We start from the raw sequence: 25,935 nt of genomic DNA, 5'->3' as shown, positions 1-25,935 counted from the left end.
CAACTAAAACACCGCTGCTCTTCTGCACGGTCATTGCGTCCGTGGAGATAGCGTGAGCTTGTTTTGCAAGTATATGATTCTTCTTTATTGTACCTCCATTAGAATCAATCCAGTCTCTGCTGGACACTTATTATACCTTCACAAAGCAGTGATGTCATATTTCTTATAAATTCTGCTGCCTTGTTGGCCACATCTCTGTCAGGAAAGACATTTTGATGTCGCTAAGACTTTTTAGCTAAATAAATAAAGAATATGCAAAACTGCCCAAAACTGAATGCAGCTTCTTCTTTGTATCAGGTATGTTGTTTGTGGCTCAAAATGACTTTACATCATTCATGAGAGGCAGGTTTGACATTTGTCTGACAAATAATACGCCAACAAGCCGTTTACAACACTTTAAATACGGGCAATCATTTTTTGGCCGACGATCACGGGGTGATAAAAAATACCCCACACCAAATATGCGCACAGTTTTTTGTTGTTTTTTTAATCTGTTTGTGTTTTTTGGCGATGAGACTGTTAGAGAATACAGACCTGAGGAGAAATCCGTGGTTTAGCTGGTTTGAGCTACTCTCTGATCCAGAGGGTGGCGGTAATGCAACTAAAGGTCTTTTCGAAAACGCCACTACAGAAAAAGAAGAAGACGCAGGAGCAAGAGATGAGCGACGCGTACGAGCAGCAGTGAGTTGCTTCTTCTCCGTCCAGCACCGGATGTTTCATGTACGTACAGCTTTTATTTACCTTGTCAGCTCATCAGATGTCACTTTACATGTTCCGGACTGCGTAATTTACGGGTCTTAAACGTTATTGTGCAGCGGGGTTTGTGGTCGCTTGAATGGCTCTGGGGTCAAAGCGTATAGGGCTGCTGGACGCTGCAGCCGCTCTCGTTTGGATGTGTTCGGCTGCACTTGCAGACGAACCTCTCTGTGACTGACGTGGGGTTTCCCTGTTTGCCTTAAAATGGCTTGACGGTCAGCTTCTAGTCTTCCACGGAGCTCCCAGCCTTCCAGGAAACGTGTCTGTTTGTTCAGCGCCGCTTCCTCGGAGCTGTCAGTCCGCCCGGGTCACCGATGATGAGGAGCTGGCGGTGCGAGCTCCTGCTTCCTTCGTGCCTTTAACTTTTCATATGTTAATGAACTCGTGACAGATTGTGATTGGAGAGTATTCGTAAGCCAAACCTCGCTGAGAGCTGTTACGCTTTGAGTGAAGGCGGTGGATTTAAACCAAAACAGGGAGCATCGTTTTTAAGGATGTAGAGACACATTTATATTCGTCAGATGTGTCATCCATATATAGGAATTTGTCATTTTTTTACTGTAATAATGAATATGGGAGAGTAGCTCACCTTTACTTTACTGTCAGGTTTACCAGCTTTTAATATCATTTTACTGATTTTTGCTTTTTCAGTTCAGATACTTTGCTTTTCTTTGCCAAGAAGAAAATCTATATTACAAAGACCCTTCAAGATTAGATGAAGAGCCCCAAACAATATGACAGTTCCCTTATGAGCATTCACTTGGCAAGAGCAGGGAGGAAGAACTCCTTTTATATAAGCAAAGGCAAAGAGATCAGACAGAAGTTATTGACATGTAATAGTGTCAAGTAAATGTGGGCTGAAAAGACGAGCGTGTGCAGTAAACTGTGAAAGATGTCCTTTGCGATTTTATAGAAAAAATGATGACCACACATGCAAAATATACTTACCTGTATTTTTTTAAAATTTATTATGAATGTGTTGTGGAAGAAAAATTTAATAAATAACAAACACAAAAGGAAAAAAAAGCATATTATCAGCATACATACTAGTTGGATTGGAAACAAACTCCTCTGCAGTTCGTTTGGAGCCACACCGAGATCACCTTCTCCGAGGCTCTCTGTGCGGTTGTTTTGCTCCACACCGCGATGACTGTGTTCACACCTGCATTCTTTTTAATAACCACTAGGGGGTCTCTTCTGAAGTCCACGAGGGGGGGAGCCCATGTTCAATACAACATGATGTTAGTTTTATCATGCAGTCAGAAAAAACGGTCTCCTTCACACTGAGACTTCTCACATGTGCCTATTTCCATCTTCTGTGTGGAACCACCACAGTGTGTGTGTGTGACAAAGATGGGGACTGTGCTTGGTGGTATCTGGAAGTCTGCACGGAGATGAACTTCCTGTCAGTTTTTACAGCATTTGCTGCTCAGTTCTCCTCATCCGTGGGGCAGAAGTGTTTAGCTGCCTTTGTAAATGAAGCTTGCATCGCCGTGCTGCCCTCCAGCCTCTGCCTTCTGTCGTGAAGCACGAGGAAAGGGTTTATGCTATTTCTCAGAGATTGCGACTGATGTTCTTTCTAATTTACAATTCATTACGAGGAAACGGGAATGTTACACAAGGGAGTCATGTTTGGATGACTGAAATGAAATGAAGGAAGAGATCTGACGTGCTGGTATTAGTGTTGTACACAGTCCTGTTCTCTGTGACCTCTGCATTGGATTTTTCTTACCACTATAAAAAATCCATGGTGGATGTTGTGGATGAGGTTTGAGAACATTATTTAGCGTTAATGTGTGGCGAGGAGATCCTATCTGGAGTGCAGGCCCCTCAGCTGAGATTCTACACCTTCACCAATCTGCCATCACACACTTCTGCTTGTCATACATCCACTGAACACGTGACAGAAGCCTGTGAGCTTCAGCCGTCGCTCTCTGCCGCTGTAGTTCTGCTGTTAGATCATGTTTATATTGCACCATAAAACTCAGTTTTATACTGATGTTAAACTCTGATATATTGGCTGGGTAGCAGGATTTTATAAAGATGCATTTATTAGTGTTGTCAGTTATTCCAAACTGTCCCACACAGCTTCACTTCCCCCTTGTTTTAACACCCTGTAATTAGACAAACAGCTCTTTCTGAGATCGTCTAATCTTATTTGCACCTCTGAAGATTCGAGTTTCTGATCCCACTGCTCCCACAGCACCCACTCCCTGCTGCCTCTTAAAGGTGCAATGCGTAAAATGCTATCACAGCATGGATCTGCACTAGGAAGTTCACCATCCACAATAGCATTATCTGATTTTATGAAGGTTCATTGCCCAGCCAACAGCTAAAACACCTCTGTTAGAAACAACTTTATTACTTCCTCATAAGATGGGCATCGGGAAGAGACTTTAGTCTTTCTGGTCTCTAAAACTGTGAGCTTTCCCGTGTACTCTCTTAGCTCTGGAGATGTTAATAACATAGTTTTAAATACTTGTAATAGCTGTCTGCTCTGTCATCATGCTGGCTGACCTGTTTGACAGGTTTGGATACATTCCATATACAGCATGGTAACTATTTAACTGTAATGAGTAGCATGTGATCTATACTGCAGCCAAATACCAGGGTGTTATACAGGCACTCATATGACCCAACATGAGTGACAGTCCACTCTGCAGCAAAGTGTTTACAGAGGTCAGGAAAGGCCTTGACCTCTGTAAACAGACATTAAGGCCCTTTTCCAATCACAACCATCGCCATCTGGTGGCATCTGATGAGCTATAGTTTTCCCTCCACAAAGCTACATCCATCTTTTTTATCATCTTGATCTCTGACCGGTTGCAGGTTTTTGCTGGCTGTTGCATGCTGAAATCAGTCACAAAGAGGTGTACAGTGCTGCACCACAATCCTTCTTGTGATTGCTTTGGTCACTAGCAGGCTGTGCCAGTAGACCCGGTGCAGGTTGTGGATATTCCAGTTTCCACTGCAGACTGCTTGGAATACAGTTACAGTACAAAACACGGTTTTCACTGCTTTGGAACATTGTGAAAGTTGTAAAATTAAATTATTTCACAATACCTGAGATACAAGGAAGGGTGTTACTGTAACAGGGTGGATGTCATCATGTAAAGAAAAGGAGGAAGGAGAAGTAGCCTCCTTCCCAAGTCTTTTCAGACTTTGTGTGTGTTCTAAAGGAAGATCCAGAAAATGCATTCACTGCTTTTGTTTTGGTAACTGAGATATCCCAGTAGGCACATTAATGGGGACACTGAATATGTACCCTCTCAAATTGCAAAGGATTGCGGGTCAGGGAAGTCCCAAGTCGAGTATTGGTTCTCACCTGAATTAAAGACGAGCATTGTTCAGGAATGCCTCTGAGAACAGAAATGGATGAGTGGCCTGAGCCGGAGACCTTAAAGTCACCTTGCTTATGCGCTGAGCTGATGCTCTGTAATGCCGTGCTTGACATAGTGGAGAAAGCTGAGTTATTGGATTGCGTTTGGTGTTTTAGGCTCAGAAAGCCGGGGCGACAGAGATGGATGAACTGTGTCGGGGGTGCCTTGTTCGTTTTTGCTCAGCAGATTTTGTGTGTTGAATAATATTTCCTCGGGTGGAGTGGTTCGGGGGGAAGGTTGCGTAACGGCTCTGGCTTCCCTGTGTGAGTCGTGTAGCACACACTGAAAATGAGATGGGAGAAGGTCTTGTGATGCTGGTGTGGAGCCCCCGAGCTTCATAGTATCTTTCATCACGATTGAACCACCCTCCTCTGTGCATGCTACCTGGAGGGGCTGTGTGTGTGTTTGTGTGCACTTGGGTTCAGGGATTGCATGTCACTGTGTGTTTGTGTATTTTCAGGGAGAAGGAGGGGGGGCTGGGAGCGCCCTTTCTGGTTCAGGGAAGCAAAAATCCTGCATCCTTTGCAGTCAGAGAGGAGTGTGATTTATAGAGTCCCTGACTGTGTGTGTGTGTGTGTGTGTGTGTGTGTGTGTGTGTGCATTTATTGTGGCAGGACGGGGCACATTAATCAGGCCAAATGGCGTCACTGGCCCAGCAGGTGATTGTACCGCTGCCATCCATCCTCAACAGGGAATCACGACTGCTGACTGAGGGGCTTTGCTGTTTTTTCGGGCATCTAAAAGAAGTGCTGCAGGGGAGAGATGTGACAAGCAACATTTCACACTCTGAGCATCACAGGCACGACTGTTTAGCTGTAGGACATATGCTCAGTAACCCATGCAAGATGTTTACCACTTAAACATGATCAGATGATTAAATTACAGCCAAAAACATAAAGGCCTGGATGACCTGTAAATCTATTTATTGTGGTTTAAGTTGCTTTCTCCGAGACAAGTCAAGGTTCAACTGAAGGTTTCTGTTTCAGAAAAAGAAAGTTTTTTATGCCTGTAGTGACGAGGATCACTGTGTGGAAAGAAAGATAGAAACTGCATGGGCATAAAAATGCACCTAATGTTCTGACCTGTTGGGATGTAAGCCGGAGACTTGCTGCTCTGGGTGTTAATGCCCATATGGTGTGGGCTCTAATTACAAAGCTATCAGCCACCCCATGTTGACAGATTCTAAAGCGGTCGTGCACAACCTCCTGAAATATTTGAAATACTGAAATAATCAGGGCAGCGAAAAGTGAGCTCACTGTCAGAAGATTAATACATCGAGTTTGGTTCACTGGCAACATGTTTAAAGATGGAGAATTTGTTAAGTGAAGAACAAAAGACTCCACTTAGCAAAGGTTCTGATGAGCAGCCTTTCTAAACCACTGCTAAAGATCCAAAATGAAGCCAAACTCTTGAGGTTTAGCTAAGAAATGATTTCACTGTGGGTAATGGAAAAAGTCCAATAAGCGATCCAAGTTGGAGTTTGGTGCTATGTGGAGGAAGACCAGCACGAGAGAGAATTACACCACTCTCTCTATTCAAAGCTATAACAAGACATGGAGGCAGAAATAGCTGAAGTCTGTAGTTGAACACTGGCACCAGTTCAACCAGCAGGCCGTTCTTCATCTGCTCCATCTACTACTGCTTGAGAACCAAAGAAAACCCAAGGAGTGACCATTCTCCACAATCGCCTGACCCAACATCAGTGCAGACTGTTGAAGGCTCAAAAAGCCAAGCAGAGATCACCTTTGATCCAGTGACGTGTCTGTGGAAACCTCTACATCTACACTTCCACTGCAGAAATAAAGGATAGAGTGTCAAAGATCTTGTGACTTCACCTTAACAGGAAATGCGTAGTGATTCATAAGAGCGCCCTGTCCACAGGAAGTCTTTGCCAACCAAGGATGTGGCCCCATGCCAAGCCTTGCAAAATATATCTGAAGGGCTCATATGGAAATCAATGGGAAAGGAAACGCAACACCTTTTTTTTTTTTAAACGACAAAACCAACCACTGATAAGCCTTTTGTTGGCACAAGGCTTTGAAATAGTATGAAACACAATGGCTTACTGTCAAGCCTATAATTGGCCTTTAGGTCTAAGAGATCTTTGTAAGCCGTAACTCGAATAAAGGTAACACAATGACAATGAAAGGTCAAGTCTTACACTGAGTTATAACCAGAAGTCCAGTGTGTCAGATTAATCACAGGAAGGAACAAAACAAGGTTTAAACTTCACATAAGATGCTCACTTTTTCCAGTATTTTCCACGTTTAACCTTCAGAGGGTTTGAGTAAATAAAAGTACGACTCGAATGGAGACTTAGATTTGATTTGTTTTGCTGTAACGCAAGTACATTTGTCATCAACATATCTTTGATTTATTTCTTTCCTGCTCTTACTCCTTAGGTGGGCGGGTCTTATTACAGACTCCATCACCTAGCAACCACTCTTAAACCTAATCAAGCCTGATGAAAATTAAATCAAATGAACAAAACTCAGTTTACAATCCCGAGTGAAAATATAACGGTTGGTCACAGATTCTTGGATAAAATTCTTCCCACCCAGAAACAATAATACTGAGATTTGTTTGCAAAGGTAAATGACGACCCATCCATCCATTTTCTTTACCACTTATCCAGTTAAGTTACTCGATGGGATTTTAACTCTGTCAAAAATGATGCTGAACCCTGACCTAAACTCAGACTTGCACACCAAACCATGGCTGTTAGAGTGACAGCCAGACTGCGGACACATCAAAGAGCGCCCCCCGGTGTTTAGTTTTATTAGGCGAGGAAGCCGTGTCACCGGGGACGGCAGGTCCAGCCAGTGTCTTGCTCAGAGGAAACAATGTAAGTAAATGGCACACGTTAAGCAGCGTCTGCAGGCCAAATGTTTGCTTTGTCTTTGGTGATGTGGGTGTTTAGGTACACATGAGTGTGTTTGTGCATCTCGAGTGTTTCACCCTCGGTCTTACTCACTAAACGCTGCATTATATAACCTCATCTTCAGAGCTGCATGACAAGCATTGGCCCAGGGGCTGTGTGTGTGTGTGTGTGTGTGTGTGTGTGTGTGTGTGTGTGTGTGTGTGTGTGTGTGTGTGTGTGTGTGTGTGTGTGTGTGTGTGTGTGTGTGTGTGTGTGTGTGTGAGAGAGAGAGAGAGAGAGAGAGAGAGAAGGATGCCAGCTGTTGCTGGGTGAAGAATCCTGGGAAGGCCGTTTGAGGAGTCAGCAGTGTGATGCTGTCCCATGACTGGGCATTTATTTCAAACCAGATGAAAGGTGTGTGTGACAGGAGATGTATAGCAGTGCAGTTTAAGATTTGTTTGCCTTTTTCTTTGTGGTTTTTAATCAATCATTCCAACTTCCTATTATTTGCACTGTAACATGATGAAAGAATAGATTCTAAAAATACAACACTGAGGTTTACTTTAGAGATGAACGGGGTGTGAGATTTCAAAGCAAGGACAACTGAACAGGATCTAAATGACAGTGTGGAGCTACAACATGCTGCTCGTTTTCTTTCGTGCTCTTTTTTTCCCTCTGAGAAGTGATCAGTAGATCTGTTTTGATGCCTCCAGGTAAGGATCAGCTTTCTGAGATACAAAGATCTTCTTCTCCTTCTTTAAGCATCAGAGTCAGGGAGGACAAGCGTGTCCTATCAGGAGGTTTGTGGGTTTTTTTTATGTCAGACCACAAAGCATACTTTGCTCTGCTCAGCTAACTCTGCCTGCAGAATGTGTGCGATCAGAAACAACAGGAAATTATATTCACTTTCACACCTTAAGCATTTAAATAAGAAGTGCCGTGTCACTGTAGGCACGTTTGGTAGGCCTGGTGTTGAGTCAGATGTCACACTGGTTTTGTTTTATCATCTCAAATTTAGAAAGAAGTAAACTTGTATAGATTTATTCACGTAACATTTTGTTATTGGCGGTTAAATTTACACTTACAGCTACACGGCCTGTAATACCCTCTTTTCTTTTCATTACGAATGTTTTCACTTTTTCATAGCAGAAAAGGATTCTTAGACTGACCGTCGCAAAGCACTGTCTCAGTTTGGAGCAAAGTAAGGGTTGCAGTCGTTCTTGTAATTTGAGGTGTTTGTTTACTCTCTGACTTTGGCCTTTAAGGCAGCACCTCCACCCAACCACTCTTGCAAAACTGCACCAAGTCCTGCAGAAATGCTGCTTTAAGGACAAACTCGGAGGGGAAATGTTAGTTCAAGGCTTTATAGCTAAACCAGGTTTAAATATATTTAAGGTGATCTAAATGAATTCAGGACTCTGATTTGCTTGTTCACTTTTTCTAAATGTTTCAAATCATCATGATGTTGCTTTTTAATAAATATTGAACTGAATCTTTTAGATTCATCAACAAGGAAAAGACTTTCTGGCCAGAGACAAATCTCCATTAGGAGACAATGTAGTGGACTCGATAATCACATTAAATGAACTGAACTTGAAGTGATCTGCAACAGGAGTGGCTGGAAATTCCTAAATCAGTAACTGAAAGGTTATTAGTAAAGCTTCAGAATGAGTAATGCTGATGTCTGTATATGGATCAATTTCACGTAAATGCTCTGAATTTGTATCTGGTCTGAAATTATATTACTGAGAACATTTGTAAAATAAAATAAAAACTTCACCACATCAGCAACATGTGTTTTTTTTGTAACACATGGCATGATTTTTTATAAAGCATAAAACCCATGTATTAGGAGGACATTTGTGCATAGACTGTATGTAAAAGATGGACGTGGCTGTTGGTTTTGCAGTCTGCCTGCTGAGCCTTCAATGTTTTAGCTACTATGTGTCATTTCTTGGAGCTAGAAGTGACCATATTTGGGCATGAGTGTGGATTGCTAAGCTAACAGCTAATGCTACTTAGCTTGGCGAACATACTGCATCCGTATATTGAATGTAACACACAGATGCACATACTGGACACATTCACTGCAAGCAAAATTATTCATGTGAGCGCTTTAAAATGGGAATCTGTGGGGACTGGCTCACTTTCATAGATAGCCTCAAGTGGACGTAACAGGAACTGCAGCTTTTGGCCAAATATATTCCTTTGTTAATGGTATTTAACATTATCAAACCACATGATCTTTGTTTGAATTGCAGGTCAAGTGTGTTTTTAAAATTATTATGTTCACACTGTCAATTTTAACATGGTGTAATATTGCTGATTTCTCTCTTTCATTGGTCCACAGATGCTTTGTGAGTTCACTCTGTGAGGGTCAGCACCCTCAGGGGTGGAATGATCTGCAGAATCCTAACCTAGCAAGGCCGGCAGCTTCAGTGGAAACCTAAACTGGGACCAGCACTCTCATGTTCCTGCACAGCAGTAAATAGCTCTGTTTAACACCACTGTTGCACAGTCACAACGAAGAGGCTTTCCACCATGGAGGGTGTGGCAGTGGACAACCTAATAGACTTCGACCTACCGTCAGAGACCAAGACTCTCAACATAGATGGAGGGCAACACCAAGGACACACAGACATTTTCTCCCCAGAGCCAGCTTCTTCCACAGGAGTCCACCAGCTGCCAGAGCCCATGGCTCCAACCAAGCCCAACTCCCACCACCAGTCAGAGGAGGGAAACAACGACAGTGATGCTACAGAGTCGGCAGACAGTGAAAATGACATGGACCCGCCCTCTCATGAATGGGAACTAAGAAGGTCGTCGTCTTCGTCGGCTCACAGCGGGGAGGAAGCCGACGCCGAGACGGTGGAGAGGAGGCAGTTCATGAAGACGTATGTGGAGAAGGTGTTTCATGGAAAGTAAGGAGCAACATTTTGAACTGTTTTTGGTCTTTTGTGTTTGAGTGAGTCTTAAAAAAAGACAGCTCACATTTGTTTGATAAATGAGATTGTGAAGCATTAGAGCCACAGAAAAATGTTGTGTGTTCTCTGCAGGTGCTTCGGCTTCCTCACACATTCTAAAGGCTAATTAGTGATATGGATAATAGTGATAGCTGTGAATAACTGTCTGCTTCTCTGTGTTGGTAAATGATGGAGTAATCCCATAAGTTTTTGCAGAATGACAGAAAAATGATGCAAAGTTTTGAAATTGCACAAGTATACACCGTCTGTACAGCGTCGGCATTCGTAAGAAAACATGCAACTTGAAAATTGTGGGTTTTTTAGGATGAATCAGTGGCATACTTGTTGCATCGTGTTTTGCAAATAGAAGAGGTCTGACTTACTGAAATGTCATTGACTTGAAACAGATCAGAGTTGTGCCATACATGTGGGAAATTACAAACAGGGATCCCTGGAAAAAACGGACAAAGATGAGAGAAACGATCATCCTGATATCCGCTGTTTGTTTCAGTCGTTCTTTGAGACTATTGAAACTTTCTGGGGGTTTTTGTCTTTTGCTGAAAGTGAACTGTCAGATCTGAACCACATGAAATCAGGAAGGCAGGGTGAGACGATCTGGGCTGAAATGCTTTGATCTCCACACAAAAGTGTGGGCTTTGAAAGCAGCGTGAGTCATGTGAGGTTGCTGCGGACAGTGTTTACTGAAAAGGGCGTTGGATTAACTTGCATTGTTAAAATGTAAGTTGGTATGATGAAAAGGTGTTGCCTTTCGCCTTTAGATTTTTGAAACTTGTTTTGTGATGATGAAAGAAAGAATGTGGAGAAGTCTGTAAGCCCTCCATGTCGATCGCGGAGACGAGTCTACCGTAGGCGTGACGGGTTTTATCTGATGTCGTCTGTACGTGTTTGTGTTTTAACAACAGATTTAGTGGATGTTTCTAACAGCCTGTCTTTATGAAACTAGAAATGTTGTGAAAATACATGCAGGAAGTTAATTACAGTACAGAAACTTCAAAGCGTGTCATAGAGGAGCTGACGGTCCGACAGCGCCTCTCCAATGTTGGCGAGCATTGTGTGGGTCTGGATGGAAGCCACCAAATTATCAACGCAGGGAAAGAGCTGTAGGGTGAAGGTGGCGTCGACATTTACCAGAGTGCTAAATTCTGTCCAGGAAGCCAGATAAGGAAAAGATATCGTTGGTATTTGAACACAGAGGAGGTTACAAACTCCAACCAGGGTGTCTCAATGTAGCCATGGGCACGTTTATGTTAAAGCAGCAGTGTTTGCACTGTATGATCACACACATGGGTGGTTCTGCTGTTATCACTCGAGCATATTTTAAGAAGTGAAGAAATTGAACAGTGGCCTCTGTGCTTAGCACGTGGCCTTGGTGCTCGTGCTTCATGGTTTACACGCTGAGCCTCTCGTGACACTGCGGCAGGGTCACGGGGGTCACTGGTCTGCTGACGTAAGAAATCTAATGGAGTGAAATGTGAGGTTGGTAAAGACACTTCTAAATATCAGGACAGCTTTGTATTTCATTGAACTTTGTTAGGTGTGTTTATTTTGACCCCTCAAGCATTGACCACTGAGCTCTTTGCACATTGACCCACAGAGAGGTCACATGGTGACCTCTCTGTGGTCAATGCCATAACGCATCTCATCCTAAAGTAAAATCTTCTTGCCATTAGAACTCTGATTCAGCAGTTTGCCCTCTTTACCTTTGTCTGGGACGGTCCAGTCATCTCTCATTATCTTCATCACCCTCTTAGTGGATTTCTGATTGTCCCTTAACCCTTTAAAGCCGGTCGGAGCAGCACGCTCCGTTTTGCGTAACTATTTTTAAATCCCTGTAGAACTGGAACCGCGTAAGCTAGCGCAATAATTTTTTGCATATGAAACCAGAGGAGTTGTACTTACATCTTATGCCATCAGCTTGTCCTAGGTCACGGTTTCCTTCCACATAAAGCTTTGCAACAATTGCATAAAAACCACTTGCAGCAACAAAAACATAATATTCCAGAAACACGCTTTGCCGATCCGATCAGCTGTTCAAAACACTTCCCACATTGAAACAGACGTCAACGCGAACTGTCGCATGTCCGCCATTACCTGCCCGATACCGAAAGTGACGTCATTTTCACAGAAAATGTAGTTTTTTACTTGTAGGCCTTAAAAGCCTATACTGGTGTTTTTATAAGTCATGTTTGACTTTATGCTTTTCTGAATAGTTTCTGGGATGCTTAGAACTCAAATTGCACTGCTTTAAACAGTTTATTTTGATGCACATGCTGTTTCCTTTGCAAATTTGCATCATAGGATTGTTTTTCGTTTTTCCTGCAGTATATAAAAATTGGTGTGTCTCAAAAATAAAACTATGAAGACACTCAAAATAAATTTCCTGTTGTTGTAAACTATTTTTTGTATTTAAAGTTTTGAGGGATAAGCCTCTTAAATTTCTCCAAGTAGAAATTTATGTAAAAAAAACAAAACAAAAACGATGTTTAATTTTTTTGTAGTTTATTGCACTTTTTTGCAATTAATGTAATTACTATGGACTTAATGCATACATATTATTAAAATATGGGCTATAACAGTTGTATTGATGTATAGCAAATTGAAATGCTCCCAAAAATGGCTCTACAGCATGTAAAAATATAATATAAGCTCTGGCGGACTTGGTTCTATGGTAGGTCTTAAAGGGTTAATGTAATAGTGAAAGGATTCGAGATATGATGAGCCGCATCCTGTAGATGCTAATGCAGTAATGCATGACTAAGCGAGCTGTGCATCATGAAGGCAGACAGTAAATACACAAGATGAGTTTGAATGTTGTGCAGTATGCAGTTGGATATTTGCTGCCCTGCAATGCTGCTACTTTTTAGGTAATTTCACTACGTTGTTAAAGCCGTGCTGTTTCACTGGGACAGCAGCGACATCTTTCACATTAATAAACATGAGCAATCTTCTGAAATCACCTGTAAGAGCTGGCTGTTAGCTCAGTGATGTAAAATCAGTGATTGCCAGTCTTTTTTGTTTTTTACATCTTCGGCCTTTCTCTGTCGGTCAGTCCAAACTTCAGAACCATCTTCTTTGTATTTTTCAGATTTCTCTGTTTCATTTTCATCAAAGCAGACTTTAAAGTGTGTTTTCACAGCAGCCCCATGTTTTCACAGAGAGGACTTTGACCAAGAGGAGAAGGCTCGTTTTGGAGAGTTGTGCAGTGGAGAGAATGGAAAAGGCAGGGAGTGGTTTGCCAAGTATGTCAGCGCTCAGGTAAGTCCGGAGAAACTCAAACGCTCCCTCGTTATACCCATTATACAATGGCAGGTCATTTCAAATTCAAATTCAAATTTTATTTGTCTCACACACAACCATACACAGTATGACATGAGGTGAAGTGCTGTGCAATGCAATGCCCGACCATTAAATGTCAGTGGTTTTACAGTATTTACAATTTACAGGTTATACAAAATTTACAGATTTAACTTAGAAATTTACAGTAAAAAAATGTGCAAATAGCAGAAAGAGATTATAAATTATAGGAAGTGTGCATGAAGAAAAACCAGAGTGCGTGTGGTGATGTGATATGTGTGGGAGAGTCCAGTCCTACACCTGGTTCAGGCCCCGAATAGCCTGGGGGAAGAAGCTCCTCCTCATTCTCTCTGTTTTGGCCTTAAGGGAGCGGAAGCGCTTCCCAGACCTCAACAGTGAGAAGAGCCGAGCGCACCACTCTTTGCAGATCTCGTCTAGCCAGCTTGGTGCTGTTCCCAAACCAGGTGCAGATGTTTGCCGTCAGGACGCTCTCGATGGTGCAGGAGTAGAAGTTCGTGAGCACCTTCAGTGGCAGATGGAAGTCTCTAAGTCTTCTGAGGAAGAAGAGACGCTGACGGCTTTCTTAACCGGGGTGTTGATGTGACAGGACCATGACAGGTCCTGAGTGATGTGGACACCCAGGTATCGGAAACTGTCCACTCTCTCCACTGGCGTGCCACTGATGATGAGGGGCTTGTAATTCCTCGCCTGCTTTGTAGAGAAGTCCACGATCAGCTCTTTCCTGCTTTGTTCTCCTCAAAGCATCGAAATTCAAAACATCTTATACGTAAACATACACTCGCCCATCAAGACTGTTAACCAGACAGCTGTGCAGCGCACTTAACTGCTGAGTAAACGTGTGTACTTGTGCAACATACCTTTTGGAAATGTAAGATTCTTCTGATGTGATTTATGCGAACATTTCAAGAACCAAGCACAGCAGCAAAAACAGTGCTGACCAACAACGAGCAAGCTAACGTCACATTGATGAAGAGCAGACAGCACTGCCTTTACAGATATTCGCTTTGGCAACGTCTTAATTTCTAACTCCAGTTTATGTGGAAGCATTTATGATAAGGTGATATTAAAAAGTAGTTTCAGACTTTCTTTAAAAGCCGACCTGTGTCAGTGAGTCAGTCTTCCTCTCTTCTCAGTCGAGCCCGCTGCTCATTCATATCTAAAGCAATTTTGGAAACTATTAGAGACGTCACAAACTACGCATCTTAGAGGCATGAAGATAATTACCCACCATGTTAGTGGTGGTATTAAGTGACATTAAGAGTAAACCATGGCAGAATATACTGAGAAAATTACTGCTATGGAGCTGCAGTGTAGTTGGCTCCAAAGTGTTGGAGCTCTTTGACTGCTGCTGTCATTCGGACTTTTTGGAAAACAACTTTCCTCAGAGGTGGAAACTGTGCTGCTGCAGAGGATTTAAAAACAGCATTCGGTTTGTGATATTATTCTAAAGTGGCGCTGACTTCAAACTTGTGTTTTTAGATGGTTTTTGTTACATTATTCTCCTTTTAATGACTGAAAGTACACACAGTCACATGTTGTTGCACATTGTTACGAGCTAGTTTAGTAGCCTCTGTGTCCTTTTTAAATTCTTTTGGTTTTTTCCTTTTGCTGCTGTGTTGTACAAAAAGCGACCTTTCTGCTTTCTATTGTGCAAAAATGAGCTTTAAGGAACTCAAACAAAACACCCTGAAGGTTTCATTTCTGCACTGTGATGGAGTCATTTGGTGTAGAGACACAGGTATAATCAACATATGAGATTTGATTACTTATTTGTCAAATGAGAAGTTTGTAAAAGCCGTCTTCACTCTGGCAGCTGATTTTGTTTTTAGCCATGCGGTGCAGTTTCTCCGCAGCCTCGGCTTCATGCTTTTCTGCCTGGACTGTCAAACGTGTTTCTGAGCATCTGTGTGAGCTCCACGATGTCTCGAACTACTACTTCCTGCTTTTTTTCTGTCTCCCTCAGCTTGCCCTGCTGTCAGCTGGTAGCTTTTCTCCGACCCCTTGGGCCTCCTCGGTCCTGTCGCTTCAGCCCTCCCGGAGCGTCAGTCGCAGTGTGTCACATTGAAGGTCTTGAGGTTTGCGGCTTCTGTCCGAGTCTTTTTCTTACTTGAGCGTTTGCTGCAGCTCCAGGATCTCAAGATGAAATTTGTTGTTTCCAAACTGAGCTCAGCTGAACACGCTTCTGACTCTGAGACCTTCTGCATGTTTTTCTTTTATTTCCTTGAAGACACTCTGCGACTCCCACAGCCTTCAGTTGATCATTTTCACTTTCTTTTTTGTCTCTCGGGAGTTCTCTATCGAGATTCTCACCTCCCGTTTTGTCACTTTGAGCTCTGCTTCTCATTCACCTCTTTGAGTTCTTGGCAAAGTTCCTGAGCTTTAGTTATAGTGGTTTTTCAAGTCCTTGAGCTTTCTGCATCTCATCCTTCACGTCCTCAATATTAAGACACGTGCCACTTGTTCTGTCTTCTCAGCTGAGAAGACTCCTGGATATCCAGCTGAACGGCCTCGGCGTCTCTGGAAAGGCCCCTGATCCCCTCCTGATAAATGTTCCAGAGGCCGGCGTATCTCTGGGTTTGCTTTCTTAAACAAACAAAATTATACAAACGAGAACAAAGCATTGGAAACGGTTCATGGACTAAATGGTTAATCCAAACAATAATCAGCAGATTAAATGAAATAATTGGTTCCAGCCCGACGTGGTAGTCATCAAACACTTTAGAGCTGAGACACAGTGAAGGCTTTGTTTGCCAGTTGTAGCAAATTTCCATCAGAGTTCACTGAAGGAGTCATTTGCACTTCTTCTTCTTCTTTCTTACCTGTCTTTACATGCAGACAGGTGCCTGACTCCTAAATTACAGATGCTGCTGATCCGTCGGGTTTGTTTCGAGTCAAAAACAAACGAGTGTTCAAACAAATGATAAACTCATGTGTAGATTTTACACTGTGCATCCTCAGCTCCTTCTGGCCTTCTCGATGTTCTCACATCAACAGGAAACGGCTGAGCTGTGGCCGCAGAGATAAGTCTGTTGTTTTGTATTTGTTTTCCTCTTTCCACAAATTCCACCAGCAAACCCTGACCAACACCACCATCGTCCTTCTGACTCGTTTACTGTTTGCAACATTGAGCCCACTGGCTGTTACAGAGAGAACAGTCTTTAAAAGCATCTCACGGGCTCATAGCTCAAGGCTCAGTCATTTCCTGCAAAGCCACACGCTGTGGTTTAATCAAGGAAGGAGGGAATCTGGTGAATACGGCATTAGCTGAAAAAGATGTGTTTTCGATTGTTTTCTTGTTTGTCGTGTGACGGGAAAACCATCACTCTGATGCATGTGAAGAAAGAAGCGCAGGTGTTATATTCTCCTGAAATGTTGTTTCCTTGCAGTGACATGTACTTGTACTGTGTTCACAGCGCTGCCACTCCAAATGTGTGAGCGAGGCCACCTTCTACAGACTCGTGCAGTCTTTTGCAGTTGTGCTATTTGAGTAAGTAAATACGGTCCAACTGTAACTTTTTTTACTGTGAACTTGAGCCATCATTTTGAATAAGTGGTCATGTGACATAAGTTTTTAGCAGAGCTGGAATCAAAGCTGCGTCTTGCAAATGCTGCTGAACCGAACGTGGCGCTCGCGTTAGCTTGAGGTTTTTATTCTTCTATGTGCATTCAAGGTAATTTGAAGATTATTCAGTTGTTAATAATCAGTCACAGATTACATGAAAGATCAGATAAATCTGTCAAGAACATTACATTCTGACATTAAAAGGAACTTTAAGTAAATACGGTAATATTAGAAAATTGAACTGTGCCACAAAACAAAAAGAAGTAAAACCTTTGCAGTAATGTGCAGAAAGAGCTGCTCCTCTTTTCTTTACTGTTAACTTCCAACGAGTCCGACCTTATTGGGATCATTAAAGTGTTGTTGAGCAATAATTCTCCAGGATCTCTGAAGATTTTCTGCATGAACATGACCTCAAACACACACCCAAGGCAGTAAATGCATCTTCATTTGTTTACCTCTCCAACAAGTTTCAGAAAATTCAGCATTGAGTGGTTTTTGCTTAAATTCCACAGAAACAGACAAAGGGTGCTAAAAATATACTTCTGCATACTTTACATAATATTTAGTTCATATATTTTCCACCAAAGTCATCATTTCATAGGATCACATCTGAAGAAATGCTGTGTTTTCTTGTTTTGTTTTTCTGTTGCAGGTGTTACCAGATGGATGACTACAGCCCGGCAAAAAACCTCATGACCATGTGCTTCACTTATTATTACGTTGGTAAGATCAGCTGAAGTTCTTGAAAACAGTCTGTACGCCACCTCAGAGCGACTGTAAGGTGTTGCTTTTTAAGAGAAACGCTGCTGAGCCTCTGCAGCCCAAATTAAAGGCTTTTCTTTTCCAACTTTTAGCTGCAAAAGTGCAAAAGACAGACATCTGTGTTTGTGTCTGTTTTATAAAAACAAGACACCTCAGTGCTGATTCAGGGAATGTTACCAGCAGGGTTTGGCTCTGTGGTTTCTCTTGCAGCAGCATCACAAATAAAGGTAGTGTTTGTGCTTATGCAAGCAGGAAGCACTGAGTGATTAGTACACCACTGTGACACAGTGCATTGCATCAGCGAGTCTGCAGGCACGTCTGCTAAGTTAAATATTTTTTTCTGTCTATAACAACTTGCACTGTGGCGCAAAGCGACACACAAAGGTCTGCTGCAGACTGCAGAGAGCCCTGATTACACAGAGTAACAGCATGTTTCCACTTTTGTGTTGTGAACACAATCTTACAGACTAATGACTGTTTTCGTTTCCAGCTCACTGAGTTGCTGCTGGGCTAAAGTGAAGCGTTCACTTCATTAAATCTCACACGGGCCTATTTTTTTTAAGTACTTCAGTGAACACCTGTGAAAATAACCCCCCACCTCAGACGGTGCAAAGCAGGTAGCTGCTGGGAGATGCTGTTAGGCAACGTTAGCACTCAGCATTTTGAGCTTTTCTTCTCAGGAAAGTCTCAGCCATCTCCCTCGGAGCTGTTGGATCGCGGTGGTGCTCCAGCTGGTCTGGACTCTTATCTCAACAAGGCTAACACCTGGCTGTCAGGGAAGAAGGACGCTGCCGAGCGCCTCCTTAAACACACGTCCAAGACTGACGTCAAAGGCTTCTTTGGGGGCCTGGAGAGCAAGCTGAGAAGCTCAGTGGCTCCCAAGTCTGAGTGAGCATCTGCACCTCCTCCTTTGAGTCTGTTCATTAACACTTTCGCTTGTCACTGTATTCCTCACTCTTACAATCTGTTTTGCAGTGATGGGGAAAATCCGGGGGAGACGAAGCCTAAATCACCAGGTATCGTAGCTCAGAAATCATTTTTTATTTCACTTTGCTGCTCCAGTGCTCTTACTTTTTTAAAGAATGTTCTAGAAACAAACCTGAGTCCATCCCTGCCTGTTATATTTCATCCTCCTCTTCAGTGTCAGGCGCTCCAGAGGAAAAGAAAGGGGAAAAGGTGTACCTGTACACTCACCTGAAGCAGCAACCTATCTGGTAAGAATCACATCATGTGAGGAAGAAACTTTTCACGGGACTCAATTAAGAGAAAACTAGAATACACTGAGTTCTGTAGCAGCCAGGTGATGCTAATCAAATGCACCTGATGAACTGATCATCAGCACGTGTGAGCACCTCTATAAAAGCAGAGGTTTGGGTGGTTTTCTGGTCGGGAACGTCAGGAAATTCACCCCAAAGAATGACCGTGTGTCGCTCAGAGAAAATGCAAAAAGCCTAAAGCTCCATAGTTAGCATGTTTAATGTTTAAGTTCTTGACAGTACCGGCCGTCCTCTGGAGTCAGATGTGAGGCCGTCTGTGCTACAGCTAAAGCTCGACCCAAACTGGGTCATGAAACAGGACAATGATCCCACGCACAAAACCTAAGTGTATTATGGCATAAACTGTATGACATTAGGAGATGAAAAACAACCTTAATTCACAGTCATTGTTCAAAATGTCATAATGTGACCATATAACATAAATTGTTACAAATTAAAAAGTAACAATATTGAACTGAAAGTGATGAGAAACAAAAAGGTAACATTTCAAATCAGTGGCACGACGCAAAAAGGAGCTCTGTTCGGTTTACTGCTTAATTTCAAAAAGCAGCTTCTACACATTGTTGCCCCCCCACCCCAATTTCACTGAGTCATTACCGGCGCGTTGGGAACTGCACATGTTAGAAATGGTTGGCATTGCAGTATGAATCATACCAGAGCCTCTTTGTGCCTGGAGAAGTGACGGTTATTTCTGGCTGTTTGGTGAAGCGGTGGAGGCGTGAAGCCTGAAACGTGTCCATGTTCTGTCTGTCAGGCACACGCTGAGATTTTGGAACGCCGCCTTTTTTGATGCTGTCCATTGTGAGAGGAAGAAAAGATCTCCGACCACGAGGTGAGTCTGTTTAATACTAGCTAGCTTCGTGTAAATGATGGAAATATGAATCTCTAGAGTTTAAAGGAGCACCTATTGCTTTGTCACTTCCTGTCTAAATGAAATATTTGCTACTGTTGCCTCTAGCCCCCTCTTCACCTGTTTTCTCCTTTTCTCTCCTCTCTTCTTTCTCCTCCTTTCCTTCCTCTGTTTTCTCCACCTGTCTGCTCTCCTCTCCTTCTCTAAAAGCTGCTATTGTTCTCTCCTTTTCTGCATGCTGACTTTAACCCTTTGTCTCCTTGTGCCTTGCTGCCGGGCAGGGGAACGCAGGATGAAGAGAAACATGTGAGGTCTGTCCCTCTGTTTGTCCAAAAAAACCAAAACAAGCAAAGATCAAAGTTTAGGTGGAGGAGAAGGCAAAGGGCAGATCTTCATGAGGACTAAACCTGAAGGGGACAGAGAGCTTTGAGAATGTCAATGTGAATGACATAGGTCTTTACATAGGTCTCTGCTGCTGCCATACTGCACTTTGCATGGTACATACCACTTCCTGCTAATATACAAGACAGACGCCAAACTACACTCAGAGGGCCACTTTATTAGGGATACCTTGTTAGTAGCAGGTCGGGCCTCTGTTGAGCTGCCGTAATTCTTCATGGAAGAGATTTTGTGCATGTTGACACGTTAGCATCACAGAGTTGCTGCAGTGATGTGAATCTCCTGTCCCGAAGGCGCTCTGCTGGACTGAGGTCTGCCTGCTTTATAGCTTCCTTGCTAGCTAAAAGTCAAGTACTTTTCCCCTGTTGTTTGCTGTGCTTGGTATTAAAAGTTACCCCCCCCCCCCCCCCCCCCCCCGTTTTTGTAGCTTAAAGTTTAGAGCAGAAAACACAGCAGTGCCCATTTTCTCTATATTAATGCTCCCTTCTGCTTGGGTGTTGTCTCTCTTTACGTTATTTGTGGTTGATTCACTGTCAGCGAAGCTAAGCTATCCCCATAAGTTGAAATGGGGACCTTAAAATCCACGTTCTTCTGATTGGCCAAGGTCAGGAAGCCTGCTGAGGGGCAGCTTGCGAGAACCACCTCATCTGGTTAATAATGCAAAGGAACTGTGAACTCACTGAGTAGCTTCATTTCTCATAGGAAGCGGTGACTCCACAAATCCATGCATGACTTGGATGGATGAGTATGAACGCTGACAGCTCAAACATCCACAGCAACAAAAATGACTTCTGTGTCACGAGTGTTACAACCATTAACAGTCTTTACCCCCAGCCGTAAAAGGCTGCTGGAGTATTGTTGTCACACCGGTGGGCGGTGTGGACACCCGGCATTGTGAACGTTACAGCTTTTTAAAATGCGTCACTGATTTGTGCCAGACCGATTACTATGGTGACACTCTGACTCCATAGTCACCAAAACAGACGACCTCCAATTTCACTGCACAACAGCCGTGCTCGCCAGATGTTCTGATGGGTGAATAAAGATGGAAATCTGTAGGAATCTGTGCTAAAAACCCCAAAAATGTCCGATGGATGTCAGAACTTGAGTCTCGAGGTCTGGCAGTCGCCCCGGGTCTGATTTGTCACATGTGCTCCGGTGAACCGTGAGAGGAGATCCTCTGTTAGTGATGACCAGAGAGTAATGTGAGGCTGTGCTATGTGGACATCTGCATAATCAGAGCACGGTGAGATGTGAAGATCATTTTTTTCTTCTTTCTTTCTTCGACGTCTGTTGGCATGTCGGGGCTGTCGGGCGCAGCTCTGTCACGCTGCAGTTGAAGTGATTTTTGTGCCTACCTCTGACAAGCATCACACCCACAGTTAATATCCGGAATGTGCAAAGAGGGCTTGTATAATGTCTGGGATGGTATTTATAGATGGCAGCAGATCCACTGCAGTCTGGAGATGCTCTCTGCCTCTTCACAGCTCACTGCATGTTCAAACCATTAATCTGCTTGCATTTTTTTTCCTCTGACTCCATCTGCATGTTCCCCTCTCCTGCCTTTTTTAAAAATCAGTGTGTGTGCTTGCTTTTGTACTTACACTGCAGACTGGTTACATCTAAATATAGACGTGCAAAAATAAGAATTTAAAAATGTAAAAAATGTAACATGTTTGATCTTCTTTCATTTCTGCCTTGACAAATATATGATGTTAGCAATGGATATAATAATAAGTGCATAAAAAGTATTCACACATAGCCGTCTGTGTGTGACAGAAGTCATGAATTCATTTTCAACTTATAGTTTTGATTTTGTTTTTCCAGGACAGACTCAGATAAGATTTCATTATTCGGGGAGTTTGTGGCGTGTTGCTTCAAAGACAGATGACGGCATGTTTTCTTCTTTTTCAAGCGTTATAAAAGATTTAATTCAAATTCAGGACAAATGAGTCAAAACTGTCAAATGTAAATTATAAGAGACAAACGGAGCACACATGTAAAGCTGCATCATCGACATAGACGAGAAAATGAACATGGACTCACATCAAAGACCTCAGACAATAATAATCTGGAAACATTTCCAGATTCATAAATATTTGTTTTGAAGCACTAAAGTCCAAATCAGTGCTTTTCATGTGTTGACAATGATGATTCTTTGTGAATGAATCATTTGTTGTTGTCTTTTCGCTGATGGCTGGTTAATGTGCTCTTTCGTGTCTTATATGTGTAATGAAATGAAAGTGACAGTCACAGGGTTGGATGTCATGCTTGTTTGGTTTTTCTTGGCTTTTCACAATGTAGTTTAAAAAAAATCACAATGTTCTGTGTAAAGAAACCTTGCTGGATGCGATATTTGTGTGACACCCACCCCTGACCTGTTCCTGTGGACGAGCTGAAGGTCGAGTGGAACTGAAGTCTGACTGCGACTGTGTTTTTGCTGCAGGGAGAAGTGGTGTCACATGACTGATGAGGAGAAGAAGGACAGCTACAAAATCGATGAGAACATCGCCTTTGGCCAGCTGGGGTAACCAAAACACCTCCGTGATTTCCACGTAGTAATAGAAAGAAATCCTAACAAGGAGCGCGAACGCCCGCCAGGGCAGCTCGCTCTCTGGGCAATATTTACTTTGAAGGGAATAGTATTTTATTTTCTGTATATTCATTTTTTTAAACATACTTTAAGAAGTTTGCAGTGCAGTAAAATCAGATGGTGCAGACCAAATGACAAACCAAAACATGAGCTCCTAGGTGGAGGTAATAAAATGGTAACAAAACACAGGTGATGCGATAATAAGTGGTAATTAATAAAATAATCTGAACATCTTTTTAGTGTCTCAAACAACAAATACTTTATTACAAAGATGGTTTCAGTCACCTTTCTGTTGCTCGTGTGGGCGCACAGTAGCACCTCACATGTAGATACATGACTAATGCTCATAACTTCTGAACCTCTACAATAAGCTTAAATCACACTTTTGTAGTGTATGTAAAAAAAATTACATTAAATGTAGCTATGCCGCCTTTTTTTTGCCTTTTTTTTGTAACGTTCTCCTGGCATTGGTCAAACTGTGACTCATCCGTCAGACTGAGAAGTGTTTTCCACGTTTACAACACTCATGTGAGGCTCACTGCTCAGCCATGAAGCCCCCGTCACACGTTTTAAGCGCTGATGTTAATGCAGATTATGTTCTTCGGCACTCAGATCCCCCCCTCAGTAACTTTACATGACGTGACGACTGGTGGCCGAGCGGCTGTGGTTCCTAAATGCTTCCGCTTTGCAGTAACATCATTTACAGCTGATCGTGAAACGTGTGCATGGCAGAAATTTCACAAACTGACTTGTTGCATCAGTGGTAACAGTGGTGTTACAGAGCCACGCACGTGTTGCAATGTCTGTTAATGCAGACAGTATTGCAGATTAAATGCAATACTGATTAAATACAGATTAAAAGGTGGGCCCATTACTTTAGTCCTGCATAAGTCCACAGTCATGAAAATGATTAATAAAAGGTGAGAGGTGGCTACAAAACCTCTGCAGCTGGGCGTATTGGTGTGTCCCAATAGCAGATTTTTGTTTCGCCATTATCATGTATACCATAATATTACATGTGTAATCTAGAGATGTTTCAGTCGTATAGTTACTGTAAAACACGGTTATTGTGACAACCCTGAGGATGTGCCAACGACTGCACAATATTTGTTGTGTGTTTGTGATATTTTCCTCTTGTACTGAGACGATGTTGGTGTTGTGTGTATTTTCAGGACATTCACTCACAACATGCTGGCGTTTGGTCTGAGTAGGAAGCTCTGCAATGACTTCCTGAAGAAGCAGGCAGTTATTGGGAACCTGAATGAAGGTAAAGCACGAAGTAGCCTTGGATTGGTCCAGTTTTCTTGTATTCATGGATCAATGTTTTCATATATAGGGATAATAAAAGGCAGTTATTTAAAAGTTGAAATTATCATTTAAAAATTCAAGATAAGGATTTTTTTTCTGTTGTCTTCTGGTAGAAACTTGTGATTCAGTAATCAGAAAATACCCAAATGCCATCTCATATTTTTGTTTTCATTGTATGCACAGCTGGTCTGTCGGTGATCATAAACTGTGTGTAAATAATTAAAAAGTGGCTCCTTTACGTGTGGAAGAACAACGCATGTATTTTGTTCCTCTGCAGAACAGTACAAGCTGCTGACTGAGCACATAGAGCGAATGGCAGCAGAGTGAGTTTGAGAGTGACTGGCTGCATCTCAAAGCCTCCACGTGACAATCTGACAGCACACAGCAACACATCAGCCGTTTCCTTCCAGCTCCACGTCGCTCTATCCGACTCTCTGGCTCTTTTTTCTTTTTTTAAATTTCCTGCTGCTTTTGTGTGGTGCGCTGCTGAAAAACAACACGACCTGCTGTACTGAGCTGTGCCATACCTGTAGCAAAACCCTTCCATCTGCACCGTGTGCTGGATCAGCAATAATAAGGCCATCGTTACTTTAATATTTATAATAGTCGTGTGTCTGTGACCTGGTAGATCTGTCCGTGACGTTAACTAAAGGAATAAACCATCCAGTATAAGCCTCGAACAGCCTCAGATACACTGGATTTATGTATTACACCAGTGACGTGTATGTTACGTATCCTATATGCTGTTTATTCTGTGTTTCTCAGTGACCATATTTATTATAGGAAGAAGTCAAGCAACCTGTCTATCAGCATTAATGGCAATAAGAATTCATTGTGCTTTAATCTGCTGTTCAGGTGGCTTTAGGTCAGTTTTTATTCCTCGAAACTTTATTGTGCATTTTTTTTCTGTAAATACACAAAAACTGTTTCATAAAATTTACATTTAAGCAAAACTTTATTGCAATATTTTCCCATGCATTCTCTTTAGGGCAGTGCGCACAAAGATGCTACACGCAACAATTAACACTGCAAACCAATAACTCGGTTTTAGTAAACGGGGTCGCTTCACTTAGCATTTGGCCAAAAAGCTAACTTTTGGATCTGCTAGCACATCTTTTGTTCTTCTCATTGTAACACAAAAGAGCTAAAGAGCTAACCTGGCTTAGATTATAGGTGACATCATCAATCAACAACTATATTTTTCTTTAAAACGACAATGTTTTCAATTTTTGCAATGAAATAAGCATAAAGGATATAACTTCCTAAAGAAGCTGCACAGGCATCCGCTTCCTTTATGTCACGCTAGCTCGAGCAGCAGTTACAGACGGTGGTAACAACCACAGTTACAACCTTACTCAATGAATCCATTCTCAAAGCTGTAAATTAAATATGAAATCGCAACAACAGCAATGATTGGGTTATGATTGGGTTAACTTAGCTACAGAAACGAGAAACAGAAGCCTGCTGTTGACCAAACATGGCAAACCGCCTTCCAGCTCCTCTCCTCAGCTCACTGAAGATCATATCAAGTTATTTATCGATGCGAAAAGGTCGATATAACAATGATTTGTGGCTTTATGCTAAGCTAACCATCTTTTGCCTCTAATTTATGTGAAATGATTATTTAATCCTTTTGTTTTTCACTTCAAGATTCACACATTTGCAATTCAGAGATGCTGATTTTGTTTATCTATTTATTTTGTTTTACTGTTATTATTACTGTAACTGTGGGACTCCTTATCTTTCCAAAGTGCCTTCTGTCCATATCAGCATCCTTTTCCTTATCCTGTTATTCTACCCTCACTCAGCTGACCAAACATTCGTACCCGCTCCTCTGCTGTGGCTGTTTGTGTCTTCAGTGATGGACATGTGTTGTGGTCTGTTTCCAT

The 25,935-nt window shown here is 42.4% G+C and overlaps 1 protein-coding gene across 2 annotated transcripts; it reads left to right on the top strand.

Moving 5' to 3' along the window:
* Positions 1-580: 580 nt before the first annotated feature.
* On the top strand, positions 581-24,999 carry kiaa0513 (KIAA0513 ortholog). 2 transcript variants are annotated; one of them, XM_026172492.2, is made up of 13 exons: positions 581-720; positions 9,347-9,917; positions 13,136-13,235; positions 16,709-16,782; positions 17,510-17,580; positions 18,300-18,507; positions 18,595-18,635; positions 18,761-18,833; positions 19,651-19,728; positions 20,028-20,057; positions 22,592-22,672; positions 23,911-24,005; positions 24,324-24,999. In XM_026172492.2, the coding sequence occupies exons 2-13, from the start codon at positions 9,538-9,540 to the stop codon at positions 24,371-24,373; spliced, it is 1,281 nt and encodes a 426-aa protein (XP_026028277.1). In that variant the 5' UTR covers positions 581-720; positions 9,347-9,537; the 3' UTR covers positions 24,374-24,999. The 2 variants fall into 2 exon arrangements, with proteins under 2 accessions (XP_026028277.1, XP_026028278.1); XM_026172493.2 differs by lacking the exon at positions 20,028-20,057.
* Positions 25,000-25,935: the final 936 nt, after the last annotated feature.

The sequence above is a fragment of the Astatotilapia calliptera genome, chromosome 7 (genome assembly GCF_964374335.1).
Source record: "Astatotilapia calliptera chromosome 7, fAstCal68.1, whole genome shotgun sequence".
NCBI lineage: Eukaryota > Metazoa > Chordata > Actinopteri > Cichliformes > Cichlidae > Astatotilapia > Astatotilapia calliptera.
This window is presented reverse-complemented; position numbering and strand designations above follow the sequence as displayed.

Excerpts from the sequence above, each read along its gene's own strand:
- kiaa0513 (XM_026172492.2), top strand. The coding sequence starts at position 9,538 with ATGGAGGGTGTGGCAGTGGACAACCTAATAGACTTCGACCTACCGTCA. Across the intron at positions 9,918-13,135 it reads GAGAAGGTGTTTCATGGAAA|AGAGGACTTTGACCAAGAGG; the intron begins GTAAGGAGCAAC and ends ATGTTTTCACAG. Across the intron at positions 18,636-18,760 it reads GACGAAGCCTAAATCACCAG|TGTCAGGCGCTCCAGAGGAA; the intron begins GTATCGTAGCTC and ends CCTCCTCTTCAG.